Below are 22037 nucleotides of genomic sequence, written 5' to 3' on the forward strand. Positions count from 1 at the left end.
ATTGATAGCACACGTTTAAAATATGTATTTCCTACAGAAATCACACACCAATAATATTGGCGTTCTTACTCTAGTTGCTCTGCTTTATTAAAGCCTAAATAATTTGTTCGAAAGTGTGGCTCTGCAGACATAATTGATTCAGACGGTGTTGTACAGGTTACATTCAAGAGCTCAAAACAAATCCGTGTTGGCAAACGTTCAATATCGTTTCTTAGTTAAGGGAATTTGGCAGTAACTGGTCATTTATTTTGAATGCAACTCGGATCAGAGGAAGGAGTTGCCCTCTCTCAACAGCATCAAATTTATGATCACCTCAGACTAGAAAGCTATTAAATCTAGATGTGAATGCTACACTACAAAGCGTTAATTTGATGCCAAATACAAACGTTTAAAATAGTTTAGCATTAGTCCATTTAACGGGACTTGCACTGAAGTGTAGTTTTCCACGGATGGACCTAGTGCCTATCGGCTGAGACATCATTTACAATCGAGGTGAGACTGTTTAGGCGGCACCGCCGACAGGATGGTGGAGCGGTCGGACCGAGCCCCCCTGCTGGATTGGGAGGAGGTTCCGTCCGCGGAGAAGCCCGGCGGTGCAGCACCTGGGCTGTCGAGCCCCTCCAACAGTCGTGCCTTATCTACATGCACCGCGCCGGGTTTTGGGTGGAGCAGCAGTCCGGGGGGTCCCACTCCCGGCAGGTCTGTCTCCAGCATAGACGGATGCAGCGCCCTAATCGCGACCGCCTGCAACTCGGTTCGCACGGATGAAGAGCTGCGCCCTGACAAGGAGCAGCATCTCTCGGATACAGGACCGAGGGAAGCGTCGCTGGGGGACAGGATGGTGAAATGGGAAGAAAAGGACCAGATCGTGTCGGTCTTTGTGGTCACGTTCAATACCAGATCTGGTAAGGCGTCATAAAATATCAGAAATCTAAATATTATACACATAATACTAAATGGGTAGGCAAGAGATAGTGTTTATAAAGCGCAAATGAAAACAGATGAAGCTTTGTTTAACCAATGCCTGTGTCTGAAGCCTAAAACGAAAAACGCAGAGCCTTCCTCTACAGAACAGGTGTGGCTTTTTCTGACCTGGACATGAGGTCAGAGACGCCATCCAAACCCAGGTCATCTTGTAATTACTGGACAGAAATGTCAAAAATGCTGGGTTATGTTAGGGTGAGTAGTGTGAGAGGAACTGTGACAGCTGGTATCACCCGACAAAACAATACATTTTTTATGAGGGTCATGGTAAAAGGAGAGTGAGTCCCTATGAAATAGTAGCCAGTCAGGTTGTTAACAGAGAGAGAATCTAATACCTGTTAGAATCATGACATGTTTGAGAAAACCTGGCTTGGTCTCTTCAGGGTGGAGCCAGTCACTTTATGATGTTGCAGCATATCAGATTGACAGGAGATCAGGACAATCGGGTGATGAACGTGTTATGAGTTTAACAAAAAAAAAAAATGTGTCCAGTTAAGGGTCACTAATGGCACAAGTACTCCACAGCTACCACCGTGCTAGACAGATAAGGCCTCGGTTTTAAAAGAAAAAGATCAATTGCAGGTAGATCAGCTGAATCGGTTCCTGGGCAGTACAGTAAGTACTGTTGCCATGGACTTTCCATTTGCTAATGAGCTGATGTCACATGTTTCTTTCATAATACACTCACAAGGTGATTCACGATAAGATGCTACAATATTGTTAGAAACACAAAATCACAAAGGTATTGTAGTTATCCTACTGAGGCAAACACAATGTTGTGTTCACTGCATTTTGCCTTGAAAAAACACATCTGCTGTGGCAATAAAATAAATTGTGCTACGTCTGCGGCACACATGTATGTAACCTTGCACCTCCTTATCACACACAGCAGGCTCCATTTATGGCAGTTTGAAGGAACAATCAAGAAAACAGAATAAGAGCAGACGTATTTTGCATTCCTTCCACCGTCTATCTTGTTTTTTGGAGCCGTCACTCTGGCGGGGAAGTGTTTCTTCTTCTGTATTTTATCATCAGCAAGTAAAGTTGACAGGACATAAGTGGACAAAAATTGGAGCAAGCTCCATAGCTGGGTATACATATGAATGAAAATATAGCCCTTGCTTTTTATCTTACTAGTGCCTTTATAGCAGTATTAATAAATAGCATTAATAGGCACTTAGAAGTGCAGGATACTTTAAGCTTGGTTACTATCAATGGCAGCTTTCAAAGTATCTTTGGGTTTAATCTCGGTGAAGGATATGGACCTGCAGCCTATTCAGTCAACTCATTTTTGACTGATACGTGCGTATAATGAGTAAATAAAAAAATACACTGGCTGAGTCACCTTCTGTTTCTCCTCTGCTATCGGACCATATTTGCTCAGCTGCTGCTTGAGCGTCTGCGCTCAACCGTCGTATAATGAATTCCAAAGAATCCAGTTTGGCCGAAACCGTTGTTTTGCAAACATTAAATGAAATCCTGATAAAACAGTATATTTGTTTGTCTGCTTGCATGTGTGTTTTATTATTATTACATCTTTGTTGTGTGGGTGTGGTAGGAAACATGCTGGAGTGGTGTCTGCCCAAAGATATGGACCTGGAGGGAGTGGAATTCAAGGCCATTGCCAGTGGCTCCCACCGAGTCACCACAGACTTTATGTAAGTGTGTGACTGATCAGTATTTGCAAATTACTGGAAGGTGGCTGTCTTCTTTATAACCTGGATGACACAACCAAGAGGAAGAAGCTAGTTGTGAGGATTAAGATGCGGCCCCATGTCCTTCTCCTGGCAGGACAGAATAAAAAAAACGAAGTGTTGCCTGGCAAAAAGTAAAAAACAAAAAGGCACAGCCATCTGGCAGTGCCTTTGCCTTTCATGACTCATTGCTTCGTCTGTCTCCCTCTCCCCTCCATCCACAGCTACTTCCGGAAGGGCTGCTACTTTGGTCTCGCCTGCTTTGCCAACATGGCAGTGGAGAGCACAGTGGAGAGGGGTGCAAGGATGAAGTCGGTAGGGATCCTGTCTCCTTCTTACACCCTGCTCTATCGCTACATGAGCTTCCTGGAGCACCAGGTCAGGTAAGAAGAGCTGTTCTGGAGTATTATTTTGCTAATAGCATCATTTAGAATATTATTCTATGAAATACTGAAAAATCCCCATCACAATTTCCCCAACCCAAAATAATAATTTGACCAAAACTGTCTCGCTACATGGTCTGTACAGTAAATGTTCTGGAGCTTTTAGTCATATTATCTGATCGTCCTCAGCAGAGAGAATTTACATATAACAGTGTTGAACAAAACAAACTCTCAAAACTTTGAGAAGCTGGAAGTAGCAAATGTTGCTGATGAATGATTTTATATAATTAATCTAATATATACTGTTAACATTTAATTACATTTTTCAATCTACAGGTTCATTGCTTTTCTATTTTGTTGAGAACACTGGGCAAAAAATAGCATATATTAAGATTAGCCTTTAATTACAAGAAATATAGATTCCATATTTGGGTTTAGAGCTATGTTAGTGGGAAAACCTGATGTGTACTTTTAGAATAGGTTAGAACATAATTGAAGTAATGAGTATGATTTCTGTTTTTCATAGTTATGCTCTCATAAGGAATTATTTAATCATATTTAAACATTTTCAAACACATTTTATCCTACATACATGCTTAGGTAGCAAATGTATAGTTCGCATCCCCATGCTCCTCTTAGCTAAAGTATCTCCATGTAAATAATCTCATTGTCAGCACTTGTGCTTAGATACTAACTGCATTTCAGTCATTTGTACTCTGCACCAGGACAATGAAGTTGAATCTAATTTAATTTAGATAACGCTGCTTTAGGCTAAAAGTTTAGGAGCCAATTGCATAATTATGTGCATGATGCATTTTTAGTTGTTGAGATATTATAGTCTGGAACAAATAAACCCTAGAATCATGGTGCTAGTACAGGTAAAATTAAAAAAAGGGTTTATGAATTGGTACTGATATACATAGTTGTGCTGGACATGTTCAGTCTTAATATTTGAAACTTATTCTCAACCTCTGACTCTCAAGTCTGTCAGTGTCTCTGTCAGCCTCTATGAGTGGCTAGTGATGCCTTTTTTTTTGCAGCCTGGTTCTTCTTTCCTCTCCAAAAGACCACTTTCACACTTTTAGTGTGACTCCTGTTTTCTCTCCCTAACACTTTTGATGTCCTGCAGCAACACTACGCCTCCATCATCTTTTGACCCCATGAAGTATCTTTGCTGCTGTGGACAGGCCTGTGTACTTCAGTGTTACATCCCAAATTTTGTCACATGCATGTCACACTTTCTCTTCAGTGGCCATTTGAACACAGCTCTCTCTATATCCAGTCCTTGTTTCTCTCTGCTTTCCCTGATCCTCCTTTCTTCCCCCCTCACAGTTCCCACAGGCCTCTATTGGCCATCGGTCATGCAGTGGTCATGCTCCTTACTCATTGTTCCCTACATAGTAGATTCCCCATCAACTGTTTCTTATGTAAAGGCATCACTGTTGGTTGCGAGGTGGCCAGGATATTTAGGAAGTTCTGTTTACCTTTTCCTTTTCTTAACTCTGCATACTTGTCTTTATTTGGTACTTAACAGAACCTGTTTGTTTTACTTATGCTAAACACGGATAGAAGTTATTAATGGCAGTGTGAAGTTTGTACATAACCCTTGCTATAACATAATGATGGTGGTGAAAAGTACATGCAGCTGGACACCTAATATTTGATTTGTTAAATAGCAATCTTGCCTGCATACCAGTCTGTTGCTACTGAATGATGGTTTCCAGGCCACAGACATATTAGTTGTATAATAAACGACTGCAGCTGATCACAAATGCATAATGTCTTTATTTTTATATGAGAATGTGTCACTTGAAACTGTTGCTGGACAGAGCAGGATCACTATGTACCTACATGTTGTGCTACAATGAATAATATATTGCGCCAAATCTAGAATTCTCATTCCAAATTGAATGTGTCTGTGAAATACTGTTCAGGGTGTGTAGATTTGTTGGCAGGTTTGTGGTGCAGCCAAAGCTCAGTTGTTTGTAGTTTGCACAATGGAGGTTTTTCACAATTTCTGCAACTTCATTAATGGCACTGGGAATTATTGGAATGGTTTTGGTTGTTTCAGTTGGGATAATTTGCTTAGTCTGTGACAGGATTTAGACTAAAACTTTATTGCGAAAGTGTTTTGAGATTAATTGCAAATAGTAGTTCCCTCATGCACAATAAAAGAAAACTGAAGTCACAGTTTCTCTGCGAGTCTTTTTATGGCATCTCCACTTTTAATGTATATTTTAACATGTTTGGGTGGAACTTCTTTCCTACTCCAGGCTTCAGCTCCAGTCCCCAGGCCACTACTCTCCTCTGGAGGCCTTCTATGAGGACAAGAGAGCACTGCTGCCACCTAGTGGTGATTGTGTTTTTACCGCATGTCCAGCCAACGCCTGGGGGGCGGCAATCAACCACAGTATGCACCCTGAGATGAAGGTAGGGGGGAGTTTCCCATCTCCCTTTCATCTAAATTAGCTGTTACTATGTCTGTCTCTGAAGAGTTTCACTTACTAACCTGTATTTGAACTCCTGTGGACCAGATCACACACCCTGCAGGCTGTATGTCCCAATTCATCCGCTTCTTTGGTGAGCATATCATGGTGCTGTGGAAACTGGCTCTTCTCCGCAGACGCATTCTCATATTCTCCCCTCCGCCTGTGGGTGTGGTGTGCTACAGGGGTGAGAAACATCTGGATTTATTTCCAAAAGTTTGAATATAACTTTCGAATAGTTTGACATTTTGAGATTCATGCATATTGGCCTTGCCTGTAGCAGCACATGAAAAACAATCAGTCTCATTTGTGTCCTTTACCCAATAATTATATGATTGATTGTGCGTCAGCGTACATGCAGTTCCTTTCCAGCTACAGTTACAGTGTTGGACAGCCAGCACATTATGCAGACATTCACATCCTGTGTGCCTCTGTCTCTCCCACACGCATGTATCATTTTTCTAATTTGGCCCTGCACCCCCTCTTTCGTATTAGTCTACTGCTGCTGTTGCCTGGCAAACATCTCAATCCCTGGGGTGGGGGTGGCTGTGCCGGAGTTCCGTCCCTTCTTCTACGTCAACGTGGCGGACATCAGCGCCCTGGAGAATGAGCTCTCCTATGTAGCATGTAAGAGGATTCTAGACAAGTATTAAACAAGTATTGTTAATAGACTCACTGACAAAGTACTAAGGTTTGTCTGGTACATGTTTTGCAGATATTACTTACAGTATTTTCTATATATATATAAGTTACTTATAGTATTATATATGGAGTACTTTAGGTTTAGAGATTTTCTTTATGTTTAGGTACCACTGAGAAGATCTTTGAAGAGAAGAAAGATCTGTATGATGTCTATGTAGACAATCAGAATGTAAAGACGTACAGAGAAGGCTTGAAGCCTCTGCTCCGCCTCAGCACCGCAGACCGTGAGAAATATCGCAAACTCACTGAGCAGAGGTGAGTGCTTACCAGAGTGGGAATTTCATAGCCAGCGCAACAACATACACTATTCCAGCTGCCCTTATTAAAAACAAAATAGTGAATTTGGCCATATTGCACAGAAAACACCTTTGTTTTTATAAAACTTAACAAAACAGAATATAATTGCGTCTAAGTTTGGCTCAGATTAGTACATCTTGCAAAGTTGTTTCAGATATGGAATTTTGCTGAACAAGTTGGTTCTGTTGCCATCACCTGTCCTCTTTGGGATTTCCTCCTGTTTCAGTCACATAATTGTCGTTTGATTATTCAAGTTAAAAGAGTGCAAGCGGTTTGGGACTATAGATGCATCGGGTTAAAAAGGTTTACAACATTGGTGTTTGGACAACTGTGTTGTGAGTCAGACCCCTTTATTTCAAACTGAAATCTCAACAAATGTGGGATAAATTACCCTGAAATGTGGTACAGGCAGTCATGTGCACTACAGGACAAATTATAACAACCCCTAACTTTTCCAAACAAGAAAGTTTGGATTCCCTTATTTTAAAATGTCAGAGTAAATCAAAGATTTTTCATCAGCATACACACAGTATTGAACTAGAATAGTGATCTTAGTAACTGATCTTATACCTGCTGTTAACATTTTAATACAGAAGCTGTGATCAGTTTGTCATGCTGACTAGCATTTAGCTAAAACTACCCCTTTACCTGCAGTGCAGGCTTTCGAGCTGCATTGCTCGTTTTAAAAATAGCCGTTTCCTACGTAAAATATCTGCAAGTTGAACAACTACTGGTATAAATAGTGCAATTTATTCTGTGGGTTATTAAAGGAAGTGTGTTTCTCCGAGTAGGCAGATGTTGCTCTATTCCCAAGAGGAGAATGGCGACTGCGTGTCCAGTGAAGAGGATCTCTTTATTCTGTAAGTAAAGCTTCTATTGAACCAGCCACTTTAATAGTAACTACTGATTACTTCCTGGAAATAGTTCTCGTTCTTTCATAGTCACTGTAGTAATTTGAGTGATGGAGTAAATGCAAGAACTTACACTATGGCAAAATCCAACTTAAAAAAAACAACCAAAAAACCCACAGTATAGTCATTGTTTTACCCGTCTTCTCAATCTGACCTTACCTAGGTTTTTCCTGGAGCAGAATAACCGAATTTTCCAAACCCTTACCGAGGTGGCAGGAAGCCCTGACCCTACTCTGACCCAGGAAAGTGTGAGGGCCATGGGTCTGGATCCTCATGGAGACAGGCTCTTTCTGCTCCATCTGCTGGAGATCTATGGCTATGACACCCTGCTGGTGTCGGAGCAGCTCTGCTGCAGCTGAGGGGCAACAGACAGCAGGATTTCCTGTCTTTCATCACTGTTGGTAATAAAATAGGGTTGATTTGCCAACTCTGAGTGCTGCACTACTGGCTTATTGGGGTTTGCACAATCAAGGATCCAGAAGCACCTCTGCTGTTATTTCTTGTTGTACATTTCCCTGTGCCGCTTTTGTTCACAATGATTCTGCTCCCCTCACAACGTGGTGGCAAAGGCAAACATAACATTCATGTCTCACTTTTTAAAACAAGGGCAACATGGTCAGTTCTGCTTGACACAGCCACATAGAAATAAATGTGCACTTCATGTGCACTTCTGTTTGAACACATCCAAATCCACCTGATGGTAAAAATGGCAGAAATAATTCTTCATGGGGGACAAACAGTACTTGGACATTAAGCTGAATGAAAGAGCAGAAGACTTCTGAGGTGAAGCCTGTTTGGAGATTTTTCGTCACGTCCTGATAATTTATAAAAGGAAACGGTATTGTAAATAACTACATTTTTTCCTTTATGTTCAATGTGTAAAAGTATGTTTGATACAGGGGTCACTATTCCAGTGTTGCTTTTTGTATCAAGTGCTGGATTTAAACATCCCATTTGTAATTCTCCATGTCCAAATCAAGGCCTTCTTTGTAGAAAGGTGACTGCCTTTGTCTTCAAGAGCCATGTCTGTAATCACTGCTGTTTATGCAGTTTGTGGTTTTGACCCTTCAATTTAATGTCAAGACAGAAAGTAATCATGTTTAGGATGGAGCTGAAACCAAATCAGATTTTCTGATGTCCAGTATAGGTACATAAAAATGGCTTATATGCACCCTGACTGTCAGCTGGACCTACAGTTCAGAGGAAAAGTTATAGTCAGTGCACTGTTTAGTGTTTGCTTTTCTCAAATGTCTTGTTTTCAGTTTTATCAAGGGGGTAAAAGTATTCCAGGGGGTAACCAAGTTCATTCTAATGATTCTGACCATTGGTTGATGCTAGAACCATGTTTGATTAGGGTTGTGAGACTGCACCATTGCTTTGCAAATGGTAACAATAGTATAACAAACTAAGGGACCATAAATGCTCCATCTATCAGCAAAAACAAATCTGAGAATGCACTGCAGGTTTCTTAGTAGCAGTGTCTCCATTACATAAAACAGGGACTAGTTGATCAATTAGTGTTAAATGCCAAGGTCAATATCTGGGGGAATTGCTTTTTCACTACATCACAGCTACATAAATGTAGGTTTAGAAAAAGAACATATTTCAGCAACAATAAATAATCATAGAATTAGTCCCCTTCCCTGTTAAAGATACCATATAGTAAGCTAACCTGGTGCTTTGTTTACTCCATGTGCTTTGTATATGAGAGAACTGAACTCTACCACAGACCCCTTCATTTTGCATTTTACGGTGACCATTCTTTTCCATTTGTATTTATTTTTTCTTAAATGTGTTTAGCTGTGAATTGTTTTGAGTGCAAATATCAATTACCTGTGAATAAATGGGATCAGGTGAATGTGTTTTATAAGGCAATTTTGATCCCATTGACCTGTGTATTCCTGAATACTTCATGCAGTTGTGTGTTCTACTGTAAAAAAAAAAAAAAACTATATTTCACACTACATCACACAGCACCTTAGACAACTGTACAGAGCTTAAACTGACATCTTTGTAGTTAAAGAGATAGTCCAACTCATGTTAAAACACCTTTATTTTACTGTAAACTATTCACAAATAAAAGTGCTACCACTTATAAAGAAAAGAGTTAAGTCTAATTTCTAGATTTTTATTTATTATATGTACAGTAAAGTCTATTGTCTTCATCAGTGGGATTATTTTGTCTCAGTAGTCAGTGGCAGTAATGCTGGAGCCATTACAGCACAGGAGAAAGTGTTTCGTTCGTCTTGGATTGGTTTAGATGGTTCTGAGTAACCCTTCCACACTGCAGCCCAGAAAGTGTAAACTTCAGATCCTGGAAATGTGAGTGATAGAATGGCTTCAAACTTTGCATACAAGTGTAAGAAGGAGTTCTAAAGAAGGGAAGCAGATACAAAGCTGACTTGTTTGTTGAAGCTACACAACAGGGAGGAAAAAAAAACAAAAAAAAAACACGACCTTTCTACAGAATTTGTCACAGTAAAATGTCTAAACTAATACACTTTATATTGTTTGGTCATTTTGTCACCCAGAGTATGTAACTACAGGTGCCTACTCCAAATATAAATTATTTTCCTTTATTGACCCAAAGAAATCTTCTAATGGTCTCTGAACAGATTTAAAAAAAAAAAAGTCTGACAATGTCTGCAAAAATTTGCTTCAACCTGTGCTGTTCATTGCACAGCAGTCTAGGAGTCGTTCCTCTTTTTTACATGCAAGTACATTATGACTGTTTGTGACCCCTGCCATACAAGTTTGCCACTCAGGGGGAGTGACTGTGGCAACATCTATGCATGACAACAGCCCATGCACACAATCTAGAGAAATTGATTTTTTCCATCCAGCTAATGCTGAAAATTAGATGTGGCAGCATTATTCAATATTTAATAAAATATTCTATTAACAAAAAGTGAATTAATTATAATACAGTACATCACATTGTCACATACATCGTATTCCACCTTACATAGACCCCTACCTGGAGCTGTATAGAAGAGGGGGGCTCACTTCTGCTGACAGACCGAACTTGTTGCCAGATCTAAGGCTGGCACCAAATTGCATAAATCACTCATATTGTCACTGGGCAATGGAGATCCTTCCAACTAGAGGACGACATACAAGGAAACAAAAAAAAAGCTTTTAAAGAATATGAATTGAATCATTGATCTACCACCTACAAAAAATATTCAACACCTTTATAAAGTTAAAGATGAAAAGTTTCAACGTTTAGTTTGTAAAGTCAGTTTATAGAGTAATGTCATTTAATAAAAAATACAATATGTAAAAACTAATTGCTTAGATATTTACCTGGTTCAAGTTAGTATTTAGTACATGTAAGTTTACTTGCAGTTATAGTCTCAGTTATAGTGCAGCAAGGATGGGACACTGTCAGCTTTGAATCTTTATTCCTCCGTCTTTGCAAAACTGCTCAAGCGCCATCAGGCGGCACACTGACTGAGTGTATGGACGTTTAAATCCAGCCACAAATTCCCAACTGGATTGCAGTCTTGGCTCTCACTCGGCCACTCTAGAACATTAACCTTGTTTTCTTTCAAGCATTTCTGTGTACCCCTGAATGTGTGCTCAGGTCATTCCCTTGCTGAAGACCAAATCTTCCCCCAAGATGCAGTTCTCTTGCATACTGCATTAGGCGCAATGATTTCCCCATTTTTCTCGGCAGCCATTTAAGCCTTTATGATGGACTCGGGTGATCTCCACTTAACCAAATACAATTCACGGTTACTGGATGCTCTATGCTCTTAATAAGGCAGCCAGAATTTCTAATGTTAGATTTAAACAAAACAAATAAAAAAACAATTGTTTAGTTAGTTTTTTTCACCACTGCCTGGTTTTAAGCTTGTTCTTGTGATGGATGTGGTGTACAACTTATTATAATACTAAAATATGTACAAGTTTATATAAATTCAATGCAAGCATTTAGACATTAGATAAACTCTAAATGCCTGTCATTACCTTTAGAAACTCTGACTTACCTCTAGAATTGAAATCCTTCTGCCCTCCACCCTGTCCCCTCTCTGACCAGCCAGGAGGGAGTAGCAGGAGTTACACACTTTGTTTAGCTTGTTCCCATCATACTCTAAAGCCACTTTGTTGTCTGAACACTTATAACACACCACCTAAGGAACAGAGAAACCATTATATAGCTATGTTGTCCTAAAATTGTGTAAGTATTACAAAGCCATGACATCACTCACACAGCCACAGGCTCGGCAATGGTGTCTTCTTCTGGTGAAGGTGTTGAAAGGCTCCTGGCATTTCATACAGCTGGTCACTTCATTGTCCCTGATCCAACGAGGGGCTCGTCGACCAAGTTCCTTTGCCTGCAAGCATGTAGTCTTACTGTATTTCACAACAGATTATAAATATACACAAAAGCCAAAAGGAAAAAATAAATAAATAAAAAATTACTTACTGGTTGTTCAAGATTCAATTCCTTGGTAGCCAATTTGAAGGTTTCATTCTTCATCTGAAACACATCAATAGCTTCTTGAGTCACCTAAAAATAAGACAGATATGACTTTATGGAAAAAGCAATGAAGGGCATCATTTGAATCTTTTCCTCAGGTATCTAAAAATGAGCTACATCTAGTACAAAGTACCTTTATCCACTCATCACGGTCTTGTTCAGAGCTTTAAAAAAAAAAACAAAAAAAAAAATTTATATACATTAAAAAAAATGAATAAAAAACAAATTTAGATTAATTAGATTTCAGACCACAAAAATGTTATTTAATGATGAGAAAGGGACATTGGATCTATAACCCTATATGCAAAGCAACATTTACAACCCCAATTCAAAAAAAAAAAAACTTGGGATGATGTGTAAAAATGTAATAAACAGAATGTAATCATTTGCAAATGTCAACCCATATTTTAGTCACAAAAGAACATAAACAACATATCAGTTGAAACGGAGATAAAATATTAGCTTATTTTTAATCTGATGACAGCAACACATCTCAAAAAAGTTGGAACAGGATGATGTTTACTTTTGTCCAGTACTCCCTCTTCTTTTAACAACTGTCAGTAAATGTCTGGAAAGGGAGGAGATAAGTTGCTGGAGTTTTAGGAGAGGAATGTTGTACCACTCTGATGCAGGATTCTAGCTGCTCTACAGTCCTGGGCCTTTGTTGACAGATATTTTGTTTTATGATGCACCAAATGTTTTCTATTAGTGAAAGGTCTGGACTGCAGGCAGGCCAGTTCCGCACCTGGACTCTTCTCCATGCCATGCTGTTGTGATGGATGCACTATGTGGTTTAGCATTGTCTTGCTGAAAGAGATGTTGTCTGGATGGGAGCATATGTTGATCTAAAACCTCTATGTACCTGGTTTCAGCATTGATGGCATCTTTCCAGATGTGTAAACTGCTCACACCAGAGGCACTAATGAACCCCCCTACTATCAGAGATGGAGGCTTTTGAACTGTTCAAGCTGGATGGTCCCTCTCCTCTTTAGTCCGAAGGACACGGCGTCCATGTTTCCCAAAAAGAATTTAAAATTTTGATTCATCTGACCAGTTTACAATTTGTGGATTACACGGCAACTTGTGTTCACAGAGTGATTTCTGGAAGCGTTCCTGAGCATATTCAGGAATTATGCCTGTTCTGAATGTAGTGTTGCCAAGGGCCAGAAGATCACAAACATTCGGTTTTGACCTTCAGCCTTGTCCCTTGCACAGAGATTCCTTCTGATTCTCTGAATCTTTTGATATTATATACTGTAGATGGTGGGATCTCCATAATTTCATGTCACAGATTGGTGAACCTCTGCCCATCTCTACAGTCGAGAGGCTCTGTCTCTCTAAAATGTTCCTTTTATAACGAGTTATGTTACTGACTTGTTGCCAATTAACCCAGTTAGATGTCAAATGCTTCTCCATTTGTTATCGATTTGCAGTGAATACTTTTCCAGCCTTTTGTGTTGACTTTTCCATCTTTTGAGATGTGTAGCTGCCATTATAGTCAAAATGTGCTAATATTTTCCATGAGATGGTAAAATGTCTCAGTTTAAAAATCTGATATGTTGTTTATGTTCTATTGTGAATAAAATATGGGTTGATGAGATTAAAAAATGATTGCATCCCATTTTTATTTATGTGTTACACATCATCCTGAGTTTTTTTTTTAATTGAGGTTGTAAATAAATGCAGTAGTTGAAAATACATACATTTATTATTTCCTTATGTTAGACCAATCAAGATTTCCCCCCTTAAATACCTTGGTAAATATAAGGACAATTTCCATAGACATGCCAGAGTTAAAAAACTAAGCAAACAAAAATAACTTACAACATACCTTGTTTGCAGTTCAAGGGTCTTCTCCTTTCCAGAGATCTGAAAGGTGTAAGGATGGTCTTCATTAGTGGTGTCCTGCACCTGCATGCCATCTACTCCAATCCTGCACCGGACAGTAAAACGCTGCCCAACTAGACTGAACTTGGGAGTGCAGCACAGAAGGAAGTTGTTGAACTGTGTGGGGGGAGAGGAGAAAAAAAAACAAAAAAAAGGATTTCTTAAAACAAATATGAGATTTACATTTGAAGCTCCTATCAGCAAGAGTGCATAAAAAAAGCTGCTATTTAAATTAATCCTGCAATTTCTTCCAATTATGGACTATTGCCTTAAAAAGGCAAGAATGATAATAATGGCATATTGTACAAAGATTCAGAAGACCCTTTATAAAAGATCAGTGGTCTAACCAGGAACAGGTGTCTCTCCATAGCAGATGTGTTCCTGGCAGCAAGCTTAAGCAGACGACCCTCTCTGAGAAATTCATTGGTCGGGTTGACAACTTCCTCATCTCCAACCATTTCATAGATCTCCAGCAGCCGCTTCAACTTCTCCTGAAGGGAAAGTACGACTTAAATAAAACACTGATGAGTTATCACATTTTTTTCCCCCCAAATAACAAAAAAGGAAATAATGGCAAGTGATTATTTTCTTTCATTTAATCATGCAATACTCTGCTAGTATTCCATTAATTTGAAATTGATATATTTGTAGGCAAAGATCTCACCATAAAGACATAAGATCAGGTTTTCAACTTTTTTTTTTTTTTTTTTTGCTTAAATAAAAGAATATAAATTATGAACAGCCAAACTAATTTGGAAGAATAGTTAATCATATGGTGTGTTATAACATACAGCTTTGTGGATGGCGCTGTTTGAGTGGGTTACTGCCATGGAAATAGCCTGCAAGGATTCTGTGAGAGGGGATAAAGGAGGAATTTAATACAGCTCAGCGCAGACATGATGACCTTTCAAAAGACAAACAGGCACTTATTAAGAAGTACTGTAGTGGCACATGATGACGAGATCAACAGACTGGGATAAAAACACTGCCACAGCACACTTACTTTGGGCAGGTACATGGTCTGGATTATCCTCAGGCAGTTTCTTTAAGTAATCCCTCAGCAGCATCTCATATCGCGGAACCCTTTGAACTGGCTCCAACATGTGATGCTGCAGGGTGAGGCTGCCACACACATCCTGACGCTATAAAAAGACAATATGCACATTATGTTGTGCTCAGATGCAGAGGAGGAAAAGCTCATACATGTAGCCAGCTGAATATGTCCCACCTGTATTTCCTGGATGAGCGTTCTGAAGACAGGAGACCGTCCAGTCCAGGTCGTCACCAGTGCCATAGCCTGGTCAAAGTTTCTGATGTAGTCCGCATACATCCTCAGGAATGGTGCGTGTCGCAGCAGAACATTACCCAGGCCCGGGCTCTCACACCTAGATTTGATGGAAGCAGGAAAGCAGAAAATGTCAGTCTGTTGCTGCTGGGGATGTCCTGAAGTTTGCCGGAGTTCACGACATGAACACACACCAGCGGTTGATGCAGCTTTCCAGGTCAGGTAGCAGAAACTGGCTGTGAAACAAGTAGATTGAGGAAATGTTGGAGAAGATATTTCTGATCACCTCAAGAGGAAATGAGCCTCGACTCGCCTCTTCCGTCAGGCGTAAGCAGAACACCTGTGATGGGAGTCACAGAGTATAGTCGTGAGCATACACACAAGACGCGTTCTCTAACAATCCACCAGTGCAGCAACATGTCCTTGAGAGGTCTACTCTCCTTCTGTCTTCAAATCATTTCCATCACAATGCAAATAAGGAAGGCTAACGGACACAGGGTTGTTGTGAAGGCAGCTACAGATCACCACACTTACCCGATCTAACAGGTGGAGACGAGCCACGTAGGCCCTCTCTGTCTGCAGAAGTTCCTTGGCTATGTTGTATAATTTTTGCTCCATGTCCCCTTCATCCTTTAGCTCACCTTCTCCATTCACCTTCCTCTTCTCTTCCACATTTTGTTCACCTCTAGTCTCATTGTGAATCTGCTCATTTTCTCCAGTTGCCTGAATCCACTGGCAGGAAAACCTTGAGCCATATTTTACAGACATCTCACTTTCCTCTGTTTGGCAATTTACGCCCATCCCAGTCTTTAGTGGACATTCATTCCCCTTCAGTATGTCTTTAAATTTTCCTAGGGAATGTTCTTTGCCATAGCTTGATAAATGTGCCTCATTACTGATTCTATGGACTGCTGGTGCGTTAATGGTGATATCAGGCTCGATGCAGTTTGGTTGCAGTGATGTGAGTGAAGAGCATTCAGCTTTTTCAGTTGGAGTCCTGTAAAAACAGAGTATTTATGATATACTGTTAGACTCTACATGTTAAAGTACGCATTTAATCAAAGTGCAGGAATGGATCAAATCAAACCTATCACCTGCTCCCGTCCAAATGTACGATCAGATCTGGTACGCTCAGGGATTTCACCACTCCCTTCTCCTGTCCTTTTACCTTACTGCTGGAGATTCTGCGGAGTTGTAGCCAGGATTTAGAATTCTTTCCAGGGGTGTAGCTGCACATCCTCCCTTGAACAGGACTAGGAGTCCGCCGTATTCCTATTAGAAAGCTAGTGATTCTTGGGGATAATTTCACAGGGCTGTTTCCTTGTCTCAAGGGGCTACAGCTCTGAAGGCCTCTTTTGCCTTGACTTTGAGATCCTAAAGCTGGACTGCTGACAGGATTTGGAATACTCTGGTCATGTATGAAAGGGCTGATGGGTAGTTCAGATACTCCATTCAAAAGGCTGCTCCCATCTCCTCCGTTAGGAATAGGGGTGCCTAGGCAGTTCTGTTCCGGGCTGACGCAGGACACCAAGATTTTATACGGTCTGTTAGGACTCTGGTCTTCCTCTGCGTCATTAACTTGGTGAGGTAAAAATGTCCCTGTAGTGGGACCTTGATCTTGATCTTGTTCTGTTCTCAGAGAGCTCTGGTGACAAACATGTCTAGTGGGGCCTGCAAAGGGAATCAGCATAGTAGTCAGTGCTTGTTCTATGAACCACAGACGGTGTCAAACACAGCCACAGCTTTACTATAGGAAGCTGTGGTTATTAGAGCCACATACAACTGAGTGCAAACATTGCATCCCCTTTTAAACTTTAATACTGTCCTTGTACATGTAACTTGATGACAATGAAACATTTGAACTAGCTGAATGTGCATTTCTCACTAAAACACTAAATTTCTGTTTACAAGGTTGCACCATCAACCGAAGTAAAAATGTGTAAATGTCTTTTAGAAGCATTATGCACAATGCCCTCAATTGAGATACAGTAGGGAGCACAATTTAAATAAATGATTTTTTTAAGAATGAGCCAGAAGATATTTCTGTTGTGATTACCCATTTTGTTAAGTAAAAAAACATAACAAATACGTACTGACTTATTACTAGGGCTCTTGAGGGTATGATTCAGAGTTCTTGTTCCTTTTCTGTGCCTTTGGCTGGCAAATACTGTTACACGCCACCTCGTGAACAAATTTTAATGTCACTAAACATCCCTTGGCAACAGATTTCCTGTTTTGAACATCACAGAAATGTTTGCTTGAAAACTTTGAGCGAAATGAAACAATTCTCCAAACCTTTTTAATACATGGACAAACTTAAAGTTCCATATGAAATTTAATGTAAAAAAAATATTCTAGCTGAGGAAGTGCTTTCCAAAAGTCCCAGAGATACATTTTAGTTTGAATCCAGCTAATAAAAGATATTTTTCGGACAAAAAACAAAACTACCTACATCAAACTATTTGTTCCTGTTTCTGTACTTTTTGCAAGCTGTGTACTGACTGGTATGATTCCTCCCGAACACCACAACTCTCAAATTGTGTAAATTTGAAAGTTGTGCACAAAATTTTCTTACCTGCAGTGCATTTCCAAACACAGATGATTATCCCTTACTTGTATAAGAAAGTGCACTTTCCAAATACACACACAGCTTTGTCTAGGGGGAAACAGATTTTATGGTCATGTGATCTCTTTCCTAACAGCATAAAGAACTGCTTTCTCACTTCTGTTTTACACCATACAGTAACCTTCCCTTAACCAACGAATCATGTCAGCGTCTGAGAGACCACAATCAAGTCTTGTACCATCAGTGTCACATTGTTAATCGATAGCACTGACATATTTGGTTAAAGCACTGAACACTTGTTCTCTTATGCCAGATCCTCTACCAATATCCATTGCTCAATACTCCAGCCAGGATGAAGAAATCTAAATACAACTATGGCGGGCTTTGCTTTACTAAAAAATGCACAGTTTGCATTCTGAATATTCAGAAAAACAATAGTTTAATTCATTGTTTTCACCGAAGTCTTCCAGCTGGCCTCTAAGGTAAGCTGATCACCCTCATATTTACCAGCTAGACACAAGAATGAAATGAACTTCGTTCTTATCTCATCCCAGTTATACAAGTGCATTTAAAATTACCTTTCCCCACTATTTCAAGAAGAAAAAAAATGACCTAAGGGAAATTAATCTTCTCAACTGACTGCAAAAATTAAGATACACTATGCAAGTCTCAAAATACCATATTTCTATAAGGTGTTCGTGTTGTTTTTTTATAACTGCAAAAGACAATATACTGGTAATGGATTACGTGCCATCTTGAAAATTGAAACACAGAATTCCTCTCTGTTTAACATCACTCTTGCACACATGAGTGTTAAAAGTCACTGCTGAACCCTGTATATCACAGTGCCATTATATAAAACATAACCATAGTATGACAAAGATAGTTTGGCCTCAATGGGTGAACAGAGTCACATTTGGGCACGTGTGCACATACGACTGTCAACTGTACCCCACAGTATTCAAATGCATGTTCTCTCACACAGTTTATACAGAGGCCTTATGTTCACATAGAAACTTTGCTAAATAGCATTTCCGCCCTTATTCAGTGTCACAACTGTTAGGAGGCCTAAACTTTTAAAATGTGACATGTTGACTGTTATGGTGGTTTAATCCATTTTCTATTGTTGATATAAATTAGTTGAAAATGACCATGGACGGAACTCCAAGCATGTGTATTAAACATTATAAACATCATCTTTATCAGAGTTTGCAGTGAAATCATGGTCTCAGACACTGCCCACTCAAAAATAACATAGACTTTCAAGGGATAAAAAGCCACCTGTAGCCAGTTTATTAGGACTAGTAAATATGCAACAGGCATCAAGAAGAGGAACGTGGAAAGGCAGATGGTGGTGGACTTGGCAAAAAGGATGAATATTACAGCGGTAAATACATATTTTAAGAAAAAGGAGCACAGGGTGAGACACAGGTGGACCATTTTCTATGCAGGACTTTAAGGTAGTAGCACGGGAGAGTGTAGACAACACTAGATGTTGGTCTTTAGGATGAATTTGAAGGTGAGGAAGAGCAAGAGACCAAGGACCGAACCAAAAATCTGATGGTGGAAAATGAAAGCGGAAGGCTTGTGTGTGAAATTCAGAGGGAAGGCGAATCAGGGACTGGGTGGCAGTCAAGAAGTGCTGGATGGATGGGCAACTACTGCAGAAGTGGTGAGGGAGACAGTTGGAAGGTGCGTGGTATGACATCCAGAAAAAGACAGGCAGGCAAATAGACTTGGTGGTAAAATGAGGAAAGGATGGATGGGGGAGTCAGGACTGATCCGTGACAGAAGTGTTTCTGCAATATTGAAAGACTAGATTCACAAGACGGTGGTGAGACCAGCCATGTTGTATAGCATGGAGATGGACAGAATTAGGACTTAGCAAGTAGGACGGTTTGGACAAGTACAGAAGAGGGATGCAGAGTATACTGGGAAAAGACCTCTGAGGACGGAGTAATCACACAGGACAAGAAGACAAAGGTCAAGGAGGAGGTTAATGGACGCTGTCAAAGAGGACATGCGAGAAGTTTGCGTCCCAGAGAAAGCCACAGAGGACAGAGTGAGATGAGTGAGACTTAATAAAAAAAGTGGACTAAAGAAGTAGTAAAAATATATTCGTGAACTCGTCTTGTGAACGGTAGCTCACCTGTATGTGAGGCGTGGCAGACAACCACAGCACCTTTCGCCTTCCGTCTGACCGCCACCCGTCTGAACTCCTCCGTGCCCCGGCTGCACTTCAGGGTCAAACTGTTCCTCTTCTTCAGGTCAAACATTGTTAGTGTAGCGTCAGCTCCAACTTCAGCCCGCTGCTCCCACAAAACACGGTGCGTTAGCAAAGGTAAGAAAAAGACGTGCGTGTCAGAACCGTTTACTAGCTCACGTGCGTAATCACCGATTAATTTCTGCACTGCTGTTTGATAAGCACCGCCCCTAATTGACACCAATCACAAAGCCCCAGCAGGCACTAACCAATCAGCAGCCACATTGTCTGATAGAAAAATGGAATAGAAACGATAGCACATAGACAAGATTTGACAAGAACTTCGGTAAACTAAAATGATTTGTTAGAACGAATATATGATGGAGTATTTCTGATAATATATTTTTAAAAAGATACCAGCATGGACGTATTACAACAATATATGCCCCTGGCTAAGTCAAAGGTCGCCCCCATAGAAAAAAACACTTACATTTTCTGTCATTATGTCTCCTTTTCATATTTTGAAACTGTTAGTATTCTTTTTGGTGATTTGCCAGTTTGGGATCATTTTTGTCTGTTTATAGTCATCGTGACTCTGTGCTCACTTTGTATCTTGAGCTACATTATTTGCAAACAAGACATATTAAGACTCATCTCATACCCCACGGGCCCCCCAACCTGTGCCTCGTGGGGATCAAGGGCCGACAAACAAAACACTATTTTTTATGCATGCATGCATTTCTGATTTGTTGTATTTTACTGTCAGTAAAGTGTCACCTCCAGGGAAGATTATAAATCTGATCGTAGGCCTTAGACCGCTTGGCCTAAGATGGAGAGATGAACGGTAATGTCTGGGAAAAATGAGAAAACACTACTAATAATAATAACAAAGCTGCAATAAAATAAAAAATTAGAAATTGTTTAAAAAACAATTAGATGTACGAAGACATTTGGAACTTCTGGCATTCATAAATTGATGTATTCATAGCATGTGAATAACAATAACATAAATACATGTTCATCTTGTTAAAGACATGTACACATATACTGAATATGTGCATATACAGCAATCCATGTTTTGCAGTATAATAGTAATAAGCTTATTTGACATGATCTGGTTACAGTTTGTCATCCACAAATTCTATGTTTCAAATCAACATTTCTTTATTTTTAGGAAGTGCGTGAACTTCTCTATATGGTTTATTTATTAATGTATTGTATTGTATATTTTTTATAATTTTTTTGCATTCTACAAACTACTGATGACAATTCCACAGTAGAATATGTTAAAACATGTTTAAAAATGCATAATTTCCCAATGCAATTCCTCCAGGACTCAACACCTGCTTGAAGTCATTTCTGAAGGCTAAAAACACTCATGTTGAGTTAGTTACAGTTGACACAAATACTGTGGTTTATATACTGTAAATTTAAGATTAATAGATGTAGATTTAAATCCAAAGCAAAACCAAACAAAAGTGATGTTCAGCAAACACACCTTGTTGTTTCTACACTTTTATCTGTTATTTACTGTACAAATGATGTTGGCAAGTAAAAGAAAAAAGATGTATTTTGATTTTGGGTATTTGAGAATGTTTCGCTGAACCTTTTTAAGTAACTAAAATATCCTAAATGGTTAGAGCCTCCTTAAGGTATAATCAATTACTATATATTTTTAATATGAAATGTACTTTTGGAAGTTGAGTTGTAATTGTAGCTGGGGAGCATCTGTTTATCTTCTAGTAAATCACACCTCTGCACTGAAAAAATTTCGCAAGCAAAAAAAGCTGAACTGATTTTGGTGAAAGGTTTGATTTTAATATATTAATTTATACTATATATAAAGCAGAAGCCCCCACATTTTAACTGAACAACAACAAGAACTGAACTTTTGTCAAGTCCTCATCTGTTAAACCCAAGAGCTGAGACAGTCAATAAAACAACTTTTCATATGTGACATCTTCCAGAAACAGCTAGGTTAAAGTGACTCGTTTCCAACGGGAGACAGTTCTGCTGACCTTAGACGTCAACCAACTATGGTAAATGACAGTAGAGGCCACCATCAAACCAATGCATGGTATTCTTGAGTAAGCCTATTACAGATGATATTTCAGGAATTTGTACCTGACAGGTGGAAAATATTTGATTATTAA

The 22037-nt window shown here is 39.6% G+C and overlaps 2 protein-coding genes across 5 annotated transcripts; one reads left to right on the forward strand and one right to left on the reverse strand.

Annotated features, from left to right (window-relative positions):
- Positions 1-41: 41 nt before the first annotated feature.
- On the forward strand, positions 42-9563 carry LOC137106712 (DENN domain-containing protein 11-like). The gene is made up of 9 exons (XM_067490406.1): positions 42-905; positions 2543-2642; positions 2903-3061; positions 5335-5491; positions 5596-5734; positions 6043-6174; positions 6354-6504; positions 7338-7406; positions 7621-9563. The coding sequence occupies exons 1-9, from the start codon at positions 524-526 to the stop codon at positions 7814-7816; spliced, it is 1485 nt and encodes a 494-aa protein (XP_067346507.1). The 5' UTR covers positions 42-523; the 3' UTR covers positions 7817-9563.
- On the reverse strand, positions 5592-20113 carry LOC137106711 (FYVE, RhoGEF and PH domain-containing protein 4-like). Of its 4 annotated transcripts, none has more exons than XM_067490402.1 (15): positions 19831-20107; positions 16210-16786; positions 15650-16112; positions 15310-15455; positions 15059-15215; positions 14834-14972; positions 14622-14680; positions 14178-14321; positions 13775-13947; positions 12077-12107; positions 11890-11973; positions 11672-11797; positions 11450-11593; positions 10435-10558; positions 5592-5726 (listed from the first exon to the last, which is right to left on the reverse strand). In XM_067490402.1, exons 1-14 carry the CDS (start codon positions 19955-19957, stop codon positions 10460-10462), a joined length of 2469 nt encoding a protein of 822 aa, XP_067346503.1. In that variant the 5' UTR covers positions 19958-20107; the 3' UTR covers positions 5592-5726; positions 10435-10459. The 4 variants fall into 4 exon arrangements, with proteins under 4 accessions (XP_067346503.1, XP_067346504.1, XP_067346506.1 ...); XM_067490403.1 differs by lacking the exon at positions 5592-5726 and adding an exon at positions 9248-9771 and having other exon boundaries at positions 11890-11943; XM_067490405.1 differs by lacking the exon at positions 5592-5726 and adding an exon at positions 9248-9771 and having other exon boundaries at positions 19831-20086.
- Positions 20114-22037: the final 1924 nt, after the last annotated feature.

This window comes from Channa argus, chromosome 21, assembly GCF_033026475.1.
Source record: "Channa argus isolate prfri chromosome 21, Channa argus male v1.0, whole genome shotgun sequence".
Taxonomy (NCBI): Eukaryota; Metazoa; Chordata; class Actinopteri; order Anabantiformes; family Channidae; genus Channa; species Channa argus.